General features: G+C 43.7%; 1 protein-coding gene across 10 annotated transcripts in view; it reads left to right on the forward strand.

Moving 5' to 3' along the window:
- The first annotated feature begins 1,953 nt into the window (after positions 1–1,953).
- LOC136958922 (peripheral plasma membrane protein CASK-like) overlaps positions 1,954–17,955 on the forward strand; it is a 32,275-nt gene continuing 16,273 nt past the window's right edge. For 4 of the 10 annotated variants that reach the window (XM_067253066.1, XM_067253100.1, XM_067253084.1 and 1 more), the window contains exons 1-8: positions 1,954–2,579; positions 14,538–14,643; positions 15,139–15,216; positions 15,421–15,493; positions 16,008–16,110; positions 16,396–16,574; positions 16,818–16,940; positions 17,030–17,113. In XM_067253066.1, coding sequence (XP_067109167.1) covers positions 2,549–2,579; positions 14,538–14,643; positions 15,139–15,216; positions 15,421–15,493; positions 16,008–16,110; positions 16,396–16,574; positions 16,818–16,940; positions 17,030–17,113 — 777 coding nt within the window. In that variant the 5' untranslated portion in view covers positions 1,954–2,548. Of the gene's footprint in view, positions 2,580–13,839; positions 13,953–14,537; positions 14,644–15,138; positions 15,217–15,420; positions 15,494–16,007; positions 16,111–16,395; positions 16,575–16,817; positions 16,941–17,029; positions 17,114–17,955 lie in introns of all 10 variants that reach the window. The other 6 variants (XM_067253073.1, XM_067253092.1, XM_067253116.1 and 3 more) reach the window with 3 other exon arrangements.

Genomic DNA, 17,955 nt, shown 5'->3' on the forward strand with positions numbered 1-17,955 from the left:
ATGATCAGTAATTGTTCCCTCAAGCAAACATCCAATCAGATCAGTAAGCTTGTCTTGTGTGTGCTTCTCACCTCTCCACCTGGCAGGTACGGGAAAATGCCTTGGGGCAGCAGCCAATCAACTCATCCCTCTGTGGCAGCCATGGCAGCATTCTGGCCAGCAGAGGGCAGCGCTCCTCTTCCTGTGCAACTTACAGTACAGATGGGCTGGAGAGACGCTAGGAAATGTCACACTCTTTCACCACACGGTGGAACTAGGGAGACAAGGAAGAGGGTGGAATCAGATGACAAGATAATGTCAAGACACATGCTGCCTATCACTGTTCTGCTGCAAGCAGTGGCGGTTCTACATTGAATTACACCCAGGGCGAGACGCCCTTCGCGCCCGCCCCCCCCCCCCCCCTTACTTACTTTTAGGGAGGAACACTTTTAGTTATGACGTTAAACTATACTTGTAATATAAATATATATATATAATATATATAATAAATATAGAAAAAATATAATATATATAATAAATATAGTTGCAGCAAATAGCAAATGTTCGTCTTTGAAACTACCTACAGATTTGAAAATTCCGTTGGCTAATTACAGGGCCTAACCTAAATAATGAAAACAAATAATAACTGAACTTTTAACAGTTTGGTTGCAAAGCACACTATTATGGTGAAATTTTATCTCGTGTTTGTTGAGTTAAAACCAAAATATTGTTGTTGCATAGCAAGCATCATAGCAAAAAGGCTAACAAACGTAAGAGTTAGCCTATACCCACCAATTAACATTAGCCCTTCATTCATGAAATGGATACCGTAATAATCATACAGAGACATATTTGCATACCTTTATCTTTTTCTCGTTTCTCCTCTTCTTCTTTTCTTTTTTTTTCGAAATTGGGCACCTGATGGCTTACTTGACCTTTTCCTGTCCATCTTCTTTGGCACTCAACAGTCAACAGATTTCCCATCCCCCCAACACTTTCACTCACGACCAGAAGTCAAGACTAAACCAATTCACCTTGGTGACCACAATCATTTTGTGTTACATATTTTTATTAGCCATTTCACACAATAAAAAATAAAAAAAAATGTGCAGGAACTTTAGGCCTATATTTATAATAGTAAGAATGAAATGTGCGTTATTTGGAAGAAAGTCGAGGTGCAACTGACTTTAGCCCACTAATTTAGAGTATTGCACTATACAGTGGACCCCCCCTGCAGCTGCCTGAAGGGGGCGCCAATTTGCCAATTCCCCACACAGTGAAATGATAGAAAAGAGAAAACCGCTTCGCGGCGCAGATTTGTATTTATTTATTTTATGCTTGTGCGCCCCCCACGTGACATGAAAAAATGCCGCCCCGGGCGTCTGCCCGGTCCGCCCGTGCCTAAAACCGCCCCTGGCTGCAAGCATCCTTTATACAAACACAAACACACACACACACACACACTGATCCTTGCCTCTGAGGCGAACAGAATGGCCTGGTTTTAGGACTTCATGAAAGTGTATGCTCTATATGTGGGGTTTTGTTTACTAGGCTACTTATCTACACCCAAGTTTTTGTAATTTCCTCGCAAAATGTAGGATATTAATACTTTTACAGTACATATTTAAGTATTTTAGTCCATACTTGCTTTATGCCTGCTTTGTTTCGTATATGTCCCTTGCGTTGTTTTTCACTGCTGCGGGTGCCGCTCGGAATTGTTAGGTCTGGTATCTGAGTGTTCCCCACCATTGATTTGCTGTATGAGATGTGACTCTTGAAGCTCATCTACGTCATCGTAGCTCAGACCTGTTCATTTGAGGAATTCTTGAAAACAGCCACATCTCTTGAGCCAACATGGAGGACATCGAAGCAGTTTCATAACATAGGGTAGGAGGAGCTTGGATTGTCTGTAACTTGAAAGGCTTGTAGTAGAGACGACGTGGGAAAGAAAAGTGGAAGATGCGTTGTGCGTTTAACAATGCAAGCTTAATATAACAATGCATGCTTTTCATGAAGAATATAACCATTTACAGTACGTGTTGCCAATGTGATTAATTTTGCGTCCTCACGTTGATGCAGTTTTTTCAACAGTGAAGCCTTTTTCGGTTAGACTGTAGCTTTAGTTCTGTTGAGCTGTTTACTGCCTACCTGGTGTAGTGTGGGGACTGACAGCGGCTGGCTGGCACGCGTCAAGTTCTGTAGAGACTGACGACACACTGTTTCCTCGAGGAAGAGTAGGGAACCGGGAAGCTCGGACAAGGTGGGGCCAAACCAAGGCCAGCAAACGTTTGTTTAAACATTCACGTTGCTTCAAAGTGAACAGCTAACCGGATCCCATAGAGCCACACTAAAATAATCAAAAACCAACTGTACCCATTGGAATTTGGGAAGCCTTTTCTCGCAAACCTGCTGACCATGCTTCTGGATTTGTCTTATGGGGTTTGCCTGTGGTTTACACCATTCTAACGCCATTTAGTATAGTAGCCGTATCTTGTGTTTTTATTTACGGTTTCTGGCAAATTTTCCCAACTAAGTCGGACTATGGCGGACGACGACATTCTCTTTGAAGATGTCTACGAGCTGTGCGAGGTCATTGGGAAGTAAGTATCACGTTGTATTATTATTTTAGCTGTTACCTTGTGCAATCTTACCGTCACGACAAGGAAGCCGTCAGATAAACGCTATAGGTGTACGGACAGGCATACCCGTGGCGAGTAGCCTGAATGCCATCATGCTGCCATGATGGCATCTCGATGTTGATACACACAAGTCTGGGGAGTTAGTTAACGGCAAGGTAGGTTACTTCACAACTAATATTCTATCATATTGTATCTCTCCTTAATATCTCCTGTTTAGTAACTGTACGTCTCTTGGTGATTGGTGGTGTGGTTGGTGATTTGATTGAGTGGCTGAGGAAGAGCACCTGACTCGCCTGACCTGCATGTACTTAATGGCTCTGTGTGAGTGCATGCTGTGAGGACCAGGATGTGTCTGTGTTTTGTGTGGAGTGTTATTCGTTTTAGAAAAAGTATGAGGCAGGCTATGCACACATTAAGGCAGGCCAGAAGCAAGTGAAAGCACACGACAGACAGCCTAACCAGCTTCTCCACCTGTCTCCTGTAGTGCAGTACAGAAAGTCTGCCACCAATCCCAGACTACTCTGGGACCATTCTGTTCATTCAGCAGAACGTGTGTGACAGAGTGTTGTCTTTAAAGCCTCATTGAATCTTCAACAGTGTTTTTATCCTGGGTGGAGGAGATTAGCTGGGGAATCCAAGCCAAACAGTGGCCATTGAGGTGGTGTCTCTTAATAAGCCTAATGCCCAGTCTCCTCTCACATTTTGCAGGGTCAGTAGAACCATGTAGCCTAGATGGAAGAGCTATAGCAGTAGGTCCATAAAGCTGCCAACTGTGTGGAAAAATGCTAAATTGAGAGCAGAATATTCTGTTCTCATCTACATTTTACATTACATTTACATTTAGTCATTTAGCAGACGCTCTTATCCAGAGCGACTTACAGTAAGTACAGGGACATTCCCCCGAGGCAAGTAGGGTGAAGTGCCTTGCCCAAGGACACAACGTCAGTTGGCATCACCGGGAATCGAACTGGCAACCTTCGGATTACTAGTCCGACCTCCTCACCGCTCAGCCACCTGACTCATCTATACTGTGAACAGCATTTAGACCTAAGTTCTCATTTTTAGAGCACTGACCTCAGAACAGGGTTGCAAAGGGGCGGTTAGCAGTTTTCAACCCTTGCTTTTGTGAGCCTTTTGCGAACCATTTGTGTGCGTTTTCCAAAATAGTGACCAGTTGCGCTCAGAGGCGGCTGATGTTGGTGGGATAGGATGATGGATGCTACAGGTGCAAGGGCCTCAAATCCACAAAGTCCCTTCCACCAGGTACATACAGATCTATTCTGGCTCAACTACCATATTCCCTTCCCAAAGGCCATCCTTGGTACAGTACTTCGCCAGACTACTGAGAACTTCATCAAGACCCATGTGGTGAGATAATAAGAACAGTGGAAGCTCTGTTGATTTCTTCACCAGAAAGTATGCTTTTCTCATACTTTGGGTCCAGCCTGTGTGCTGCTGCATACTGGCTTCATGCAGAACTCTTGGCGCTTCTCCGTTGATTTGACGACTGTGGTTTCCTCTGCTTGGAGCAGCAAGGAAGTGGGCAGGACAGCTTGGATTTCTTCTTTGAGCTCAGCAAACAGACTTTGAACATCTGACGAGAGAGACGCAGATGACTGAAATGCAGTCTGCTTTGTCAGTGGCTTGCTTGACCTTTGCTTCAGAACTCTCCATCCAGCAAATGTATATTATAAAGCATGTCTGGTGGGAGGTGTGTATGCGGGGCGATGAACATTCAGAAATCTCTTCCAAATGACACTGACTGGGAGGTGAGCCAGTTGCAAACACTGCTTGAGCAAAACATTCATCAGCATTTCTCCGGCTACGTTCATCCATTGAGTCAAAAAATCCTCTGATTCCAGAGTGACCAGGAGCTGATGAGAGGGTGTCTGAATCATTTTCACTTCGCATGGAAGCAGAGGAACTCTTGCCTGGGGTTGCTTGTTTTGAGCCCTGGTGAAACTTTAGGCACTTGGCTATATGCTGCTGCACCTTTGTGGCATTCTTAACATAGAGCTTTGCACAGTATTTGCAAATGTACACAGCCTTTCCTTCTACATTGGCTGAGGTGAAATGTATCCACACATCAGATGGCACAAGTGGCACTGTTCTGTAGAATAAAAGCACGTACAAAACACGAATGCAATGCCATGCACAGATATAAATAATTACCTAAACATTTGGAATATTCCCAAATGGTCTTTTTTTTTTTTTTACAATTAATGCCGGAAATAGGCTACATGAGTAGATGAACACTCAATCAGCATGCTAAATCAAACATTTACCTATGTTCTTGCATTGGATTGTTAGGTTAACTTTAATACCATATATCAAATATATTTACCCGAGTATTATTATCAAAAGTTACTTTGTAGTCCTTGGGCTCATGCATTGTGGCTTCAATAGTCCTGCCATATTGTGCAGGATTCTAGAAATTATCTGTGTATGTGATGGAGGAATGCACAGTGCAGGCAGGGTGTGTGGCCTCAATAGCCCTGCAGTAAGTAGAGTGCTTTGTGCATGTGATTGAGGAATGTGCAGGGTAGAAATGAAACAGAATTTGCATTAAATCTGGTTGTTTTAACCAGAATAAGGCCATGCTGCAAAAAAAAGATCAAACTACATTTAAGTTCCCTGTTATGCTAACCCGCAATTTATCACATTTATAGCTAATTCCTGTTAATTCACATACATTCCTGTTAATTCCCATGGAAAGTTTCCAAGTTTGAGATTCCCGGAATTTTGCAACCCTATCTCGGACAGGTGTGTGTGTGTGTCTTAGTATCTGGCATTTCCAGATTGATCCACTCTGCTGTATGGCTATACCCTCCCTGGGGCACATGGATATTACAATGAGGAAACGGTGGAGGAGAGAGAGGAAGGAGAGTAGAGTGAAGGGTTGAGTCCATTCGTATAACTCACACCCTGCATGCTGTAACTTCAGGCTCCTATAATAGGTCCTCGTGAGAATATATGTGTGTGTGTGTTTGTGTGTGTGTGTGTCTACCTCACAGGTGCCTGAAATCCCTACTATGTATACTCATGAGATGAGATTAAGGGGTAACCCTAACCCTGGAAGAGACCATACTAGCCCCTTCAGATGAAGGGATTGTGTGTGTGTGTGTGTGTGTGGGGGGGGGGGGGGGGGGGGGTGGTCTGGTCTGCTATAGTGTCACAATATTTTCCTCACAACACGTATATCTTCCAGTTTTGTGCCAATAATCTTTAGATTTCTTTAATTGTTATAATTGCATATGTTTATCTTAACAAGTTGTTAAAAAGTGAAGTGTGTCAGTTAGTATGAGGCGGTCCTGTCTGGTCAGCCTTCTGAACACAGGTCATGAGAGCAGAACACAGGTCATGAGAGCAGACGTCCCAAAGCCTCAACAGGAGCTCCGCATTAATGGGCTCATATTTCATCTTCCTTTCTCCCTCCTTCAAATCCCTCTCAGAGCATGTGTGCTCCCTCTCCTCCTTCCCCTGGAGGTATTTCCTCACTGTGTTTCCTGAATGGGGTCAGTAGGCCCTGTGTGTGTGTGTGTGTGTGTGTGTGTGTGTGGGGGGGGGGGGGGGAGGATTTTCATATAGCATAAGGGATATACTGGCCTAAATGAGCAAGAAAACTATAGGACTGGAAATGCATAGCAGGAAACTCTAGGACTGGAGATGGTTAGTGCCAGGATAATGTTAGCATCATGATTGGTATTAATGTTAGTTTGTTTTAGGTATTCACGGTTTGTTTTAACTAGACTAAATTGACTGAAGTTAACACAACCTCCTACCTCTTAGTGCACATTAGTCCAAGAGCTTAGTGAAGCGTTTAGTGTGAGGTCAACATGGCTGAAAAAGATCCATCGCGAAACTGGCGGCAAATTATTTTTGGGAAATGTCAATGATTCAAACAACGTCAAACACTACTCCATTGGATTGTAAAAAGGAATCCTGCAAAAAATGAACTTTGCGGAGTGTCCAGTTAAGATAATCATGGGAAACTCGCTGCCATAAAAGCCTGTAAAAAAAATAATACACAGACAGAGATTCCTGGCGTTATTAAGGAGATTAAGGGAAGCTACAGTGGGAAACAGGGTTGGAAGCTTTCAATGGGAATTAACAGGTGTATATAGGATTTTACGGGATAAACTGGAAATTTGCAGAAATGCAGGTTTATCTATATCAGGGAACTTTAAATGTAAGTTAAGAACGCTTTAACTATAAGAAAACAAACCAATAGAAATAAGCCGTGTCCTATGCAACACCCTAACACCAACCCAGCCCGCCAGGGTTGCATCCCAGCCTGAACTGAGTCAGTGTTAGAAGCCCTGCCCCAGTACCAACACTGCTGGTACCTGCAGTGATGAGGATACTCGTAGTGGTCTTCCATATGTCCTTGCAGAGAGGTAACTTCAGCAGTGATCAATTCCTTAAAGGGGTCATTGACTGGGGTTTTTGATTATTTCACACTGTTCCTTAAGGTCTCCGAATAGGGTATGTATATAACATTGGTTGGGCTGAAAATGGCCCGGGTGCTGTTCTATGCCCCCTGATGCTTCCTGTGAAATTGTCCAGGGAAGAAATGCTAGGTATTCTTCTTTTATGGTATGCACATGAACATACTGATGAGCTGCACGCTGATTGGTTGGTTTACAACAAGTGAAGCTGCAGAGCAAAGACGCAACACGGCCAACAGCACTCACTGAAACAACGAAGGTGGAGACTTGAAATAAAACCATACAAATAAATGTATTGTGTCTACACAACACTGTTTTCAACAGATTGACTAAATAACATTTGAAATGATTACATTAGTTGTTTCCACTTCTGTTGTCGAAGCAAACAGGATCGACTTAAGTGGGTAACGTTAGCACTACAGCTTAGCAAACAAACTATTGTGATTCATCTCAGCTTCAGTTAGCTCTAGCTATCTTGCTGAAAAATAGATCTGGACATACATGCATCTTGTTGCTCTTGTGGTTAGTGGTAACTGATTTACATTTTTTGTACTCGCTGTGATATATTGTTTTTATTATTGTTGCTTGTTTTTTCCACAGGTACACTTGCACTTATAGCAGTTCATGTTGTTGAATTGTAACTTGTTTAACTACATGCTCTTATGGTTCTTCCCTTTGGCACTTACTTTGGTTGTTCACAATGTGTGCTTCATGTTTTGGCTACTCGCAATGTTTTGTGGCTATCTTGTTGTTATGATCAGTGACCTATGCACTTTGTAAAGCTCTCTCTTGGAAGTCGCTTTGGATAAAAGCGTCTGCTAAATGAATAAATGTAAATGTAGATTTACATGACAACACAGGTTATTTATTTGAATGAAACAGTCAGGAACAGGAAATAACGTTCGCTTTCTACCGATGCTAGATACAGGCAGGATACGTTAGCATTGCTAATAACTGTTAGGACAACATCATACTACAGCTTGCGGCTTTGATGAACATAAGGTCGGAACAGCACCTCTTTTCAGCAATATCTTCATAGCAAATCCTGCTTTACATTGTCCCAGGTTTTCAAAACTGTCCTTGGTGAAATGGTTCGAGCAAATGTGTAATTGAGGGTCGAACTGCACAGGGATCTTCTCGTAGACAAACATCACAGTCCATCGAGTGTTTGGTTCCTTGGGAAGACTCTGAAAAGTGTCAGCATTCCCTGTACAGGCTGGAACACTGCATTTACGACCGTAGTCCATTTTCAATATCCTTGAAAAATTTTCTTCTTTGTAATTCCGTGGAAGTACACAGAGCAGTACGCAGCAAATTTTGGGGCGTGACAAAGGTACAGACCAGAGCCAAAAAGGGCTGACGTCAGTTCGGTGGCTTTTTCAAAACCTACCGTTTTACAGCTACCCCCCCACACTCTCTTGCTTTCTTGAATACACTTATTATAGCCTTCACAAGGTTACTATATTTCTGCTCCTTTTTCCCCAAAACATTGGTCCACATTACAGGTGCGTGTCACATTTACACATAATGAGGCACAGGGGGATTCTCCACGAGTAAGTAACTGGTATTTCCTTGGTTGGTTCTAAGGATTAGTGTCAATCTGCTGAGGCTGCCATCTGTATTTTAGGAATAGTTTCCCTGTTCTTCCGTCTGTTTGTTTTTCTTTTTTCAGTCTTTTTGGTTGGGCTGTCCAGCCTGAAGTCATTTCCGTGCTCTTTGCCAAAACACACACTGTAACCTGGGTTACGGCTGTGTCCAGTGCCACATACACACACACACACACACACATGCAGACACACAAAACAAAAGCAAACTATTTCAGTGGAATGCGAAACGCTTTCCCACTGCATTTCTCATAGTACATACAAATGATAATGTGTGCCTGGTCCCGACCAGCCCCTACAGACTAGCCCGGGAACATACTAGCCCCTGTACAGACTAGCCCCTGTACAGACTAGCCCCTGTACAGACTAGCCTGGCCCCTGTACAGACTAGCCCTAGTACAGACTAGCCTGGCCCTTGCACAGACTAACCCTGGGACAGACTAGCCCAGGTTGCACAGACGAGGGATCAGTGTTTGCGTGAATGGACATTGGAATTTCCCAAATGGTAGCTCTAATCTGCACATTGTTAGGTTTCACTTTTAACATACAATCTGGATTCAACAAACCTGATAAGGTTGTAGGGACCACACATGCATCCTGGTAATTCCTGAAGTGGAATTCCTTTGCACTCAAGGATACCCCTCTTTCTCTCTTCTCCTATCCCTCTTATCTTGTTTAAAAAAATAATCAATAATCCACATTTTATTAACAGGAGACTGTTAGGAACATAGACAAGTAGAATGCTTTGAAAGGATTTGCAAAGCAAATTAGCATAAACTCTCTGTTCTTCCCTTTCATAGAAAACAAGAAAGATGTAGGTGTGTAGCTGTCAATTATTACAACATTTTACACTGATTCCATTTCTGGAAAGATGCTGTTGTTTTTACTTCAGACCACACAACCATTCTCCAGCAGCTTGAGTCTTGACTGTTTAGATTTTCAGTGCTTTTGTTTGAACTGTCAGGGATAAGAATATAATTGGGAAAGTGAAAGCACCCTTTCTGTGTCTCCTTCGCAATCCCCTATTTTGGTTTACAAACACGGTCCCCAAGTATGAAGAGCCTGGCTGCGTTTAAATTTTTTTTATCGAAATCTTCTCTAACTTTCCCCCTCTCCATCTCCTCACTACTTTATTCATCAAGCCCTGAGAGATACAAGTACTTTGAAATCCTCTCATTGTTAGCCAGAAGAAACTACTTTAGTTCTGATCCTCTATACTGTGTGTGCGTGTGTGTGTGTACGAGAGAGAGAGAAATCCCTTGAGCATTGTCCTTTTCAGAAGTGTTATTCTGAGGAAGCCTTGGAATAATCATCATAAGTCGCTCTCTATCCAGGTCTGTATCCAGCACACTCCTGGAATTGGAGCATTTCCTGAGGAATACCAAACTAGGGGATTAAGACTGGAGAAATCATTTCACATAGGCCATTCTTTGTGTGATCAGAATGGCTCTCCCGAGCCTCATGTAGGTGTTGTGTCTAAAACACACAAACTCAATGGCCAGGCTGAACAATGAAGGTGCAATGAGATGTTGAGAGTGAACCGGAGTTGCCAACAGCGTTGCTCCCAGTCTGATCAAATCTAGAAAAAACCTTTTTCTAAAAAGATAATAAAATAAATGTTTAAAAAAGGTTTCATGTGGAGGATAACTTTGTTTAAAGGCAAAGTATGAGTTCGTACTCATTGGATCAAAGTGTAATTTAATAAACATTATAAAAGCATGACTTGCCGACTGGTTTTACTCAACAACACTTGCATGTGAGCTCGGAATGATCATAGATCTGTGAAGGACTCTTGGGGCAGTGAAACTGCTATGGTAACGAGACAGTAGAGTTTTGCGCTCCATTTGAGCAGTATCACTGACATTCTGAATGCCCATAGCTCCATCACTGTTACAGTGAAGTTCAGTGTGTTCACTATGGAAATAGGTTTGAATGGATGTATCTAAGGGAAGCACTCCCTGCCTCTAATATTAGCCAGCAATATGAGGCAAGGAGCAAATAGTCAAAATCCCCCTGATGGACAGTAACTTACAGACAACATGGAGGATGGGGATGCAGGGCTCGACAATAACGATGGCCCGATGGCCAGTAAAAAGTAACTTCGGGACAGTTAAACTAGCAACTCACTGGTCCGATCGGGCCACTGCAAATTATTGATTGGAAAAAATTGCATTGTAAAAGTTAACATCCTTCAAATGTTTTGCTATCTGCTAAATGCACAAATAACTTTGCGCGCAGTTGGCAAATCAAGAGTTTAGTAGTGAGTGACCAGTGGTTGTCAAATTGTAGTTCTATAATCTCGATAAATTTTTTAACAACTGGCGCGAGACAATAAAGTGAAGACGGCAGCAAAGTAGAGCTACGAGCTCAAACGGAAAAAACTTTCTTTATGGAACGAAGCACAGGCACCGACAATTTTCGAAAACAATCCCTGACCAGCCATGCTAGCAGACAGCACCTGGTTTGCGTGACAGCTAAGCGAATGGTTGACAATCCATCTTCCAGGTCGTTGACCATGCTGGTCAGGAATTTAAATGTAGATGCCCATTGTGTTATTGCACGACTTAAAACAACGGTATATCACGTAATTAAGACGGGCCAGCCGTTCGCCTCGTTCCCCCAGGCTATCGAACTGCAGCAGAAGAATAGTGTCGACTTGGGTACTTAGTATCATACTGATGAAATGCTATGTAAGCTTTTATATATTAGCATTGAGGGACCAGAGGTTTCAGTTTCTGCCAGACAGAGTTGTGCAGAGATGGTTGTCAGCAGGGAAGAGAGCACGTCATGTTTGAGGTTAAAAGTCAATTGTTTTGTTGACTATTACCGTAAAAAGAAAATCACTACAAATGTGGTTTCATTGTTGTTATTTTTATATCCAGGATATGTTTAATAAATGGTTAAACATGTTAACAGAATAACACAATTTATAAGTCTTTGGTTTTGTTGTAACAATGATAAATTACAACTTTTGGAGGGGGGGCCAGTAAAAATTGTCTTGGGGCCAGTAAGTAAAAAAAATTATGTTGAGCCCTGGGATGGTGGAGGGCAGCAGCAGCACAGATAATACAACAACCGGGAGTGAGTGTAGGAGTTTCCTTGAGGGACTATATTGCCGCCTTATCGGACGTGGCCCAATGGTCTTGAAGCAGGCTAACACAGGTGTAGTTGATGAGCGGAATGACGCGCACTGCCCGAGTGCCATGCCTGAACTAGGCTTCACTGCTACAGTTGCTTATTAAAGGTGTGCATCTTCAACCTAACTCCCACACTGCTGCATCCATGACTGTCCAAGATGTCTTTATTCTATCTACTCAGTATCCCTTCGAATCCCCCTTGGTCGAAGAGGTACAGAGATTTGAGGTCTGAAAAAACAACATGAAGCACAAATTGATGTGTTGAGATCACTGTCAAAAGAGAACCACCGCTGTTGTTTAGGTTTAGTGGCCCTGTCATGTTTTGGTCATCAGTGATTTGTTTTTACAGAGCTCTCTCTCTCTCTCTGATATTCCCCCTCTCTCTCTCATACTCTGCAGCTGCATGTCCCCCTATATAGCTCTCCCCTCCCCTTTCTCTCTTACTTCTCCCCTCTTCCTGTTCTCTCTGTGAGGGAAGTGAAGTGTATAATTTCTTCTGATAGATAGGAAGTAATGCTGCAGCTGACTCTATTCACTCACACGGGGCTCTGCCTTTCCTGCCTCAAGTAATGTCCCCCCTTCCATTCCTCTCCCCTCTTTCCATCCCTCTCCTCTTTCCATCCCTCTCTCCCCCTTCCATCCCTCTCTCCCCCTTCCATCCCAAGTATTTTGTTCTGAAACCGTAGAGTACCCCGGATGTCTGTGCTTTAAAGCTGACTTCACACATCTTTGCTCCATGCTGTCTAGTGCCTGGTGAGAACATCATATTTGCTGTGGTGTCATCATCCCAGGGGAGGGCAGGGAAAGGCAGGGGGGAGGGGTGAGGGAGATGGAAAGAAGAGTGAGAGAGAAAGGAAGGGGGTGGAAGGAGAGAGATTGGAGATGCAGAGAGAATGATGACGAGAGGAGAAAAGAGACGAAATGGTGAGAGAATGAGGGAGAGGGGAAGCCATTGAGTGGGAGAAGGTTGTGCCCTATCAGCTGCCTGGCCCTTTCTGTCTCTCTCTCTCCCCAGTACAGATGAATGGCTGCATATCAACTGTGAGTTCTGACAGGGTTAATTACTGCTAAAACAAGCCTTAAATAACCCTCCATGCACTCGCTCGCCCTGGAGACCACGGGATGCTTCTAGAGGCTGTTCCACCGGGAGTGCTACCAGCAGTCCAGCCGTGTGTGTCTGCTTGTGTGGCATGATTGAAATAGATTTTTTTGTCTGTCCAGTAAAAGTTAGAGCCAGTGTGTTAATTCCTTACTCATCATTATTTGGTTTCAGCATGAGTGGGCAGGACTTTAATTGTGTGTGTGTGTGTGTGTGTGTGTGCGTGTGCGGAAAGAGGGGGGGTTGGTCATCTCTGGGCAGCACGCCACTGTGCCTTGTTTCTCTGATGTTAAGCAGCTTTAGTCTGATGACCATCTGCTCATCCAGTCTGTGTTTGCGCCCAGACAACACCAAACACATACTGTTACTGTAACTGATATATGGTTGAAGTAGAAATGAAACACTTAGAATAGTAGAGGTGTATTTTGGTGGTCAGTGCTTGTTTTACCTAGTTTTGGAGAGGGCACTCTACAGTATTTAGTAGACAGTAGGCCTCCTAGTCATCTATACATCAATAATTCATTTTAGTTTGCCTACATAAAAAAAAAAATTATATCCTGCTTGTAGAATGTTTGTAACACCTAGCCAAATGTGTGATTGTGGAACTAATTTCATTAACGATCATGGTAGGAGGACCTAACTTGCCAAATAAGCGTAATTATTATTATTTTTTCTCTCAAGATTGTTTCCTATTCTGCATTCAGTTTATATAAACTATGGGTGTCTAAGTCATCCCCCTCCCCAAAAAGACAATTTAATTTAATTGCAGTTTAATTCTTGATTTTTCTTCAGGAGACTATTCTAGAAATAAAATTTTACTGTCCACATTCTGGTTAACACTATCTAGTAAGCTCCAATCTAGTAAGTGGGTGAAACCTTTTTTTGGGGCTAAAATACACCAGCGTTATGACTGTCTGTATTGTCTGTGTCCAGGGGTCCCTTCAGTGTGGTGAGGAGATGCACCAACAGAGAGACAGGGCAGCAGTTTGCTGTGAAGATTGTTGATGTGGCCCAGTTCACATCCAGCCCAGGACTCAGCACAGAAGGCAAGGATGCATATTGTTGAAGGACACTCGCACAGATTTCTATCCTTTTCATATTTCCATACGTTTATGGGGATTTCAGATCTTTTACCAATATTTAGACACAGACGTTTGGGTTCAGAAAGGACTGGCTCCATAAAGTCTAGCCGCTTGTGGCGCAGTATGTAAATCAATACCTTTTCAGCAGCCAGTCTTTTCTTGTAGCCAGATGATTAGGGAAGGGGGTCTGTGCAACAGATCTTCCACCATACATCCTGTATACCCAGCAGGTCTAGAAAGTACCTCACACCTGCTACCTCACACCTGCTATGCCTGCTACCTCACACCTGCCATACCTGCTACCTCACACCTCCTACGCCTGCTACGTCACACTTGCTTCCTCACCCCTGCTGTACCTGATACCTCACACCTGCTATGCCTGCTACCTCACACTTGCTTCCTCACCCCAGCTGTACCTGCTACCTCACACCTGCTGTGCCTGCTACCTTACACCTGCTACACCTGCTATCCTATATGCTAGAATGATAGACAAGGGCTCCATTTCCATCCCAGTGAAGGTTGTTTGTCTCTCTCTCTCTCTGTTTTCAGACCTGAAGAGAGAATCCAGTATCTACCACATGCTGAAACACCCTCACATTGTGGAGTTGCTGGAAACCTACAGCTCAGAGGGCATGCTCTACATGGTGTTTGAGTTGTAAGTCTCCCACAGCAGGAAAACTCACTTCTTACACTAAGTATGATGCATGTTTGTTGTGGATGAGTCTCACGCTGTGACGGTGGGTCTTTGTTGTCATGTTGACAACATCAGATCCAAAAAAAGAAAAATGTATAGAAAGAAAATTTGAGAGAGCAATTTTAACATTGGCTAATAATTGAGAAAGAGATCAGTGTGGAATACAATGATCAAATGGAAAAGACCTTTCAGGTCATTAAAGCAGTGATGCTCACCTTGTCTCCATCCCCCTCTATCCTCCTGTTCCTCTTCTAGCCCAGTACTCATTGTGTTATCAGCTAAGTCCCTTATCAGACATCGCTAGGTGACTGACACATCTCTGCATTTGAGGATTTTCAAGGATTGTAAAGCCAATTGCTGTATGAGGGCTTCCTATGGCTTTAGTAAATACACACACACACACACACACAGACTCAAATGAAGCTTCATATCATTTCTTTCTATCTCTCCTTGCAGTATGGATGGAGCAGATCTGTGTTTTGAAATAGTGAAAAGGGCAGATGCTGGCTTTGTCTACAGTGAAGCAGTGGCCAGGTGAGAGGAACATCTGAACCTGATTCTGGTTTTGGATTCAGTCAGCAGAAACTGTTTTGTTACTATCATAACACTTGCATTTGACATTACTCTACAGATGGTTAAACAAAGTCTTGATTTAAATTTACACAACACAGAATTTCATTACACTGTGGCAGATCACCAGTTTTAGATGCATTTCACCCTCCTTCACTTCCCCTGCAGTCACTACATGAGACAGATTTTGGAGGCGCTACGCTATTGCCATGACAACAACGTGATCCATCGCGACGTCAAGGTGCCTCAACTAACCCATCCCTCTCCTCAATCGCCTCTCCTTGCCTATCTCCTCTCTCCAGTCTCCTCTCCTCACTGCCTGACCTCTAGATATATATTTATATATAGTATAGTTAGTATTTCATCCCCACCTTTATTCTCTCCCCCCTTTTTATTTCCTCTCCCTCCCCCTGCACTGTATCTGGATAAATACAGACCATTCCTGGGCACTAACCATGGAAATACAGTTAGAACTATCCACTTCTGGTCCTTGATTATCAACTGTACTTAATATATTCCCTACTTGTGTTTGATAAATACATTTTTGAAATAAGTATATACTCCCTCCTCTGTTTCATCACTGTGCTTCTCTCCTTTTTTTCTTTCTCTAACTTTCTCTCTCTCTCTCTCTCTCTCTCTCTCTCTCTCTCTCTCTCTCTCTCTCTCTCTCTCTCTCACTCTCACTCTCACTCTCACACTCACTCACTCACTCTCACTCTCCCTTTTTCTCTCTCGCGCCCTCCCTGTCTCTCCAGCCTCACTGTGTGTTATTGGCCTCCAAGGAGAATTCCTCTCCAGTCCAGCTGGGAGGGTTTGGAGTGGCCATCCAGCTGGGTGAATCCGGGCTTGTGGCCGGAGGTAAGCAGGGCTTGATGGGAACTTCTCTTGTTTGTTGCTGAGCTAAAATGTAAATTTCCGGTTGACAGTTCAGGGATGGGAGAGACAGCTGTCAGTGCCTGTAAATTGCAGTAAATTGTGATCTCAAACATATGTCACGCTGACTTGTTGCATATGCACACAGTATGAATTCACCAACTGCATTTTTTGCATGCTGCATGATTTGTGTTTTGATGAAGCAGTTATTTGTGTGTTTGTGTGTGCGTGTTTGTGTGTGTGTGTGCGTGTTTGTGTGTGTCCCTGGAGGTCGAGTGGGCACTCCTCACTTCATGGCACCAGAGGTGGTGAAACGTGAGCCGTACGGGAAGCCAGTGGACGTGTGGGGCTGCGGGGTGATCCTGTTCATCCTGCTGTCCGGCGGCCTGCCCTTCTACGGCACCAGGGACAGGCTGTTTGAGGCCATCTGCAAGGGCAAATACAAGGTAGTAGTTGATTTACAAAACCCCATTTACCAGCATGAGGAGGGTTTGTAAAAGTGTACAGTCGATTGTGTGGAGGTGTGTGTGTGTGTGTACACATGTTCAGTAAAGGTGTATACATTATGTTGTGTGTGTGTGTGTGTGTGTGTGTGTGTGTGTGTGTGTGTGAAGGTGTACTGTATGTGAGTGGTGTGTGTGGAGGTGGAGATGGAGGTGTACGGTATGTGAATAGTTTGTGTTTTTCTGTAGATGAATCCTCGCCAGTGGAACCACATCTCGGAGAGTGCCAAGGACCTGGTGAGACGCATGCTGATGCTGGACCCTACTGAGAGGATCACCGTCTACGAGGCCCTCAACCACCCCTGGCTCAAGGTGGGGAACTGCCACACACACGTGCACTCACACACACACACACACACATGGTTGGTCTGGAAGTAATATCTTGCTACTTGTGTCCTGAGGAGAGAGAGCGGTACGCCTACAAGATCCACTTGCAGGAGACGGTGGAACAGCAGAGGAAGTTCAACGCCCGGAGGAAACTGAAGGTCAGCAGATGGCGTGCTTCAGTGGACATTCACACAGAAACACACTGACACATACACACACTCACACTCAGAAACACACACACGTGAGACGAGAAGTGTAGCGTATGTGTTAAGGCTGAAATATACTTCATGCTAAGTATGTGTACACATATGTTGAATGGCTGCCGCATGTATCCTGGGTTTGTTTGGTGCATACTGTGTGCACGTCTCCCTGGGCCTGTAATATACGCATGCGCAAGATACAATACCAATAGAAATAGTGTTGCGGAATACCAAAAATTCACTGACGTGCTGCTAGATTAAAAACAGAAAACGGGGAAGAAGTCGGCCTACTAGTACACAACAGTGGTACATTTTTAAGAGCAAATATGTGAACTGGCTCGCCTATACGGTCATAGACATAGACATAACAATACCTCCTCCTCTGTCGCCATGGTTATTGCTGTTGTACAAAATATGAAGTAGTTGTCAATGCATTTAGTCACAATGTTTTGTCGCCTCCTGGTGGACATTTACATTTAGTCATTTAGCAGACGCTCTTATCCAGAGCGACTTACAGTAAGTACAGGGACATTCCCCCGAGGCAAGTAGGGTGAAGTGCCTTGCCCAAGGACACAACGTCAGTTTGCATGACCGGGAATCGAACTGGCAACCTTCGGATTACTAGCCCGATTCCCTCACCGCTTAGCCATCTGACTCCCATGGCTTTTCAAAAATCCATGTTGACTTGAAGAACACAGTGGAATATGTGGACAATTCCACATGCGTAGCTTTCGCATATGTCCAAACAACCAAGTACAAAACTAGAGTATATTGAGGCCTTTAGAGTACTAGAAGTACCT

The sequence above is a fragment of the Osmerus mordax genome, chromosome 2, assembly GCF_038355195.1.
Source record: "Osmerus mordax isolate fOsmMor3 chromosome 2, fOsmMor3.pri, whole genome shotgun sequence".
Taxonomy (NCBI): domain Eukaryota; kingdom Metazoa; phylum Chordata; class Actinopteri; order Osmeriformes; family Osmeridae; genus Osmerus; species Osmerus mordax.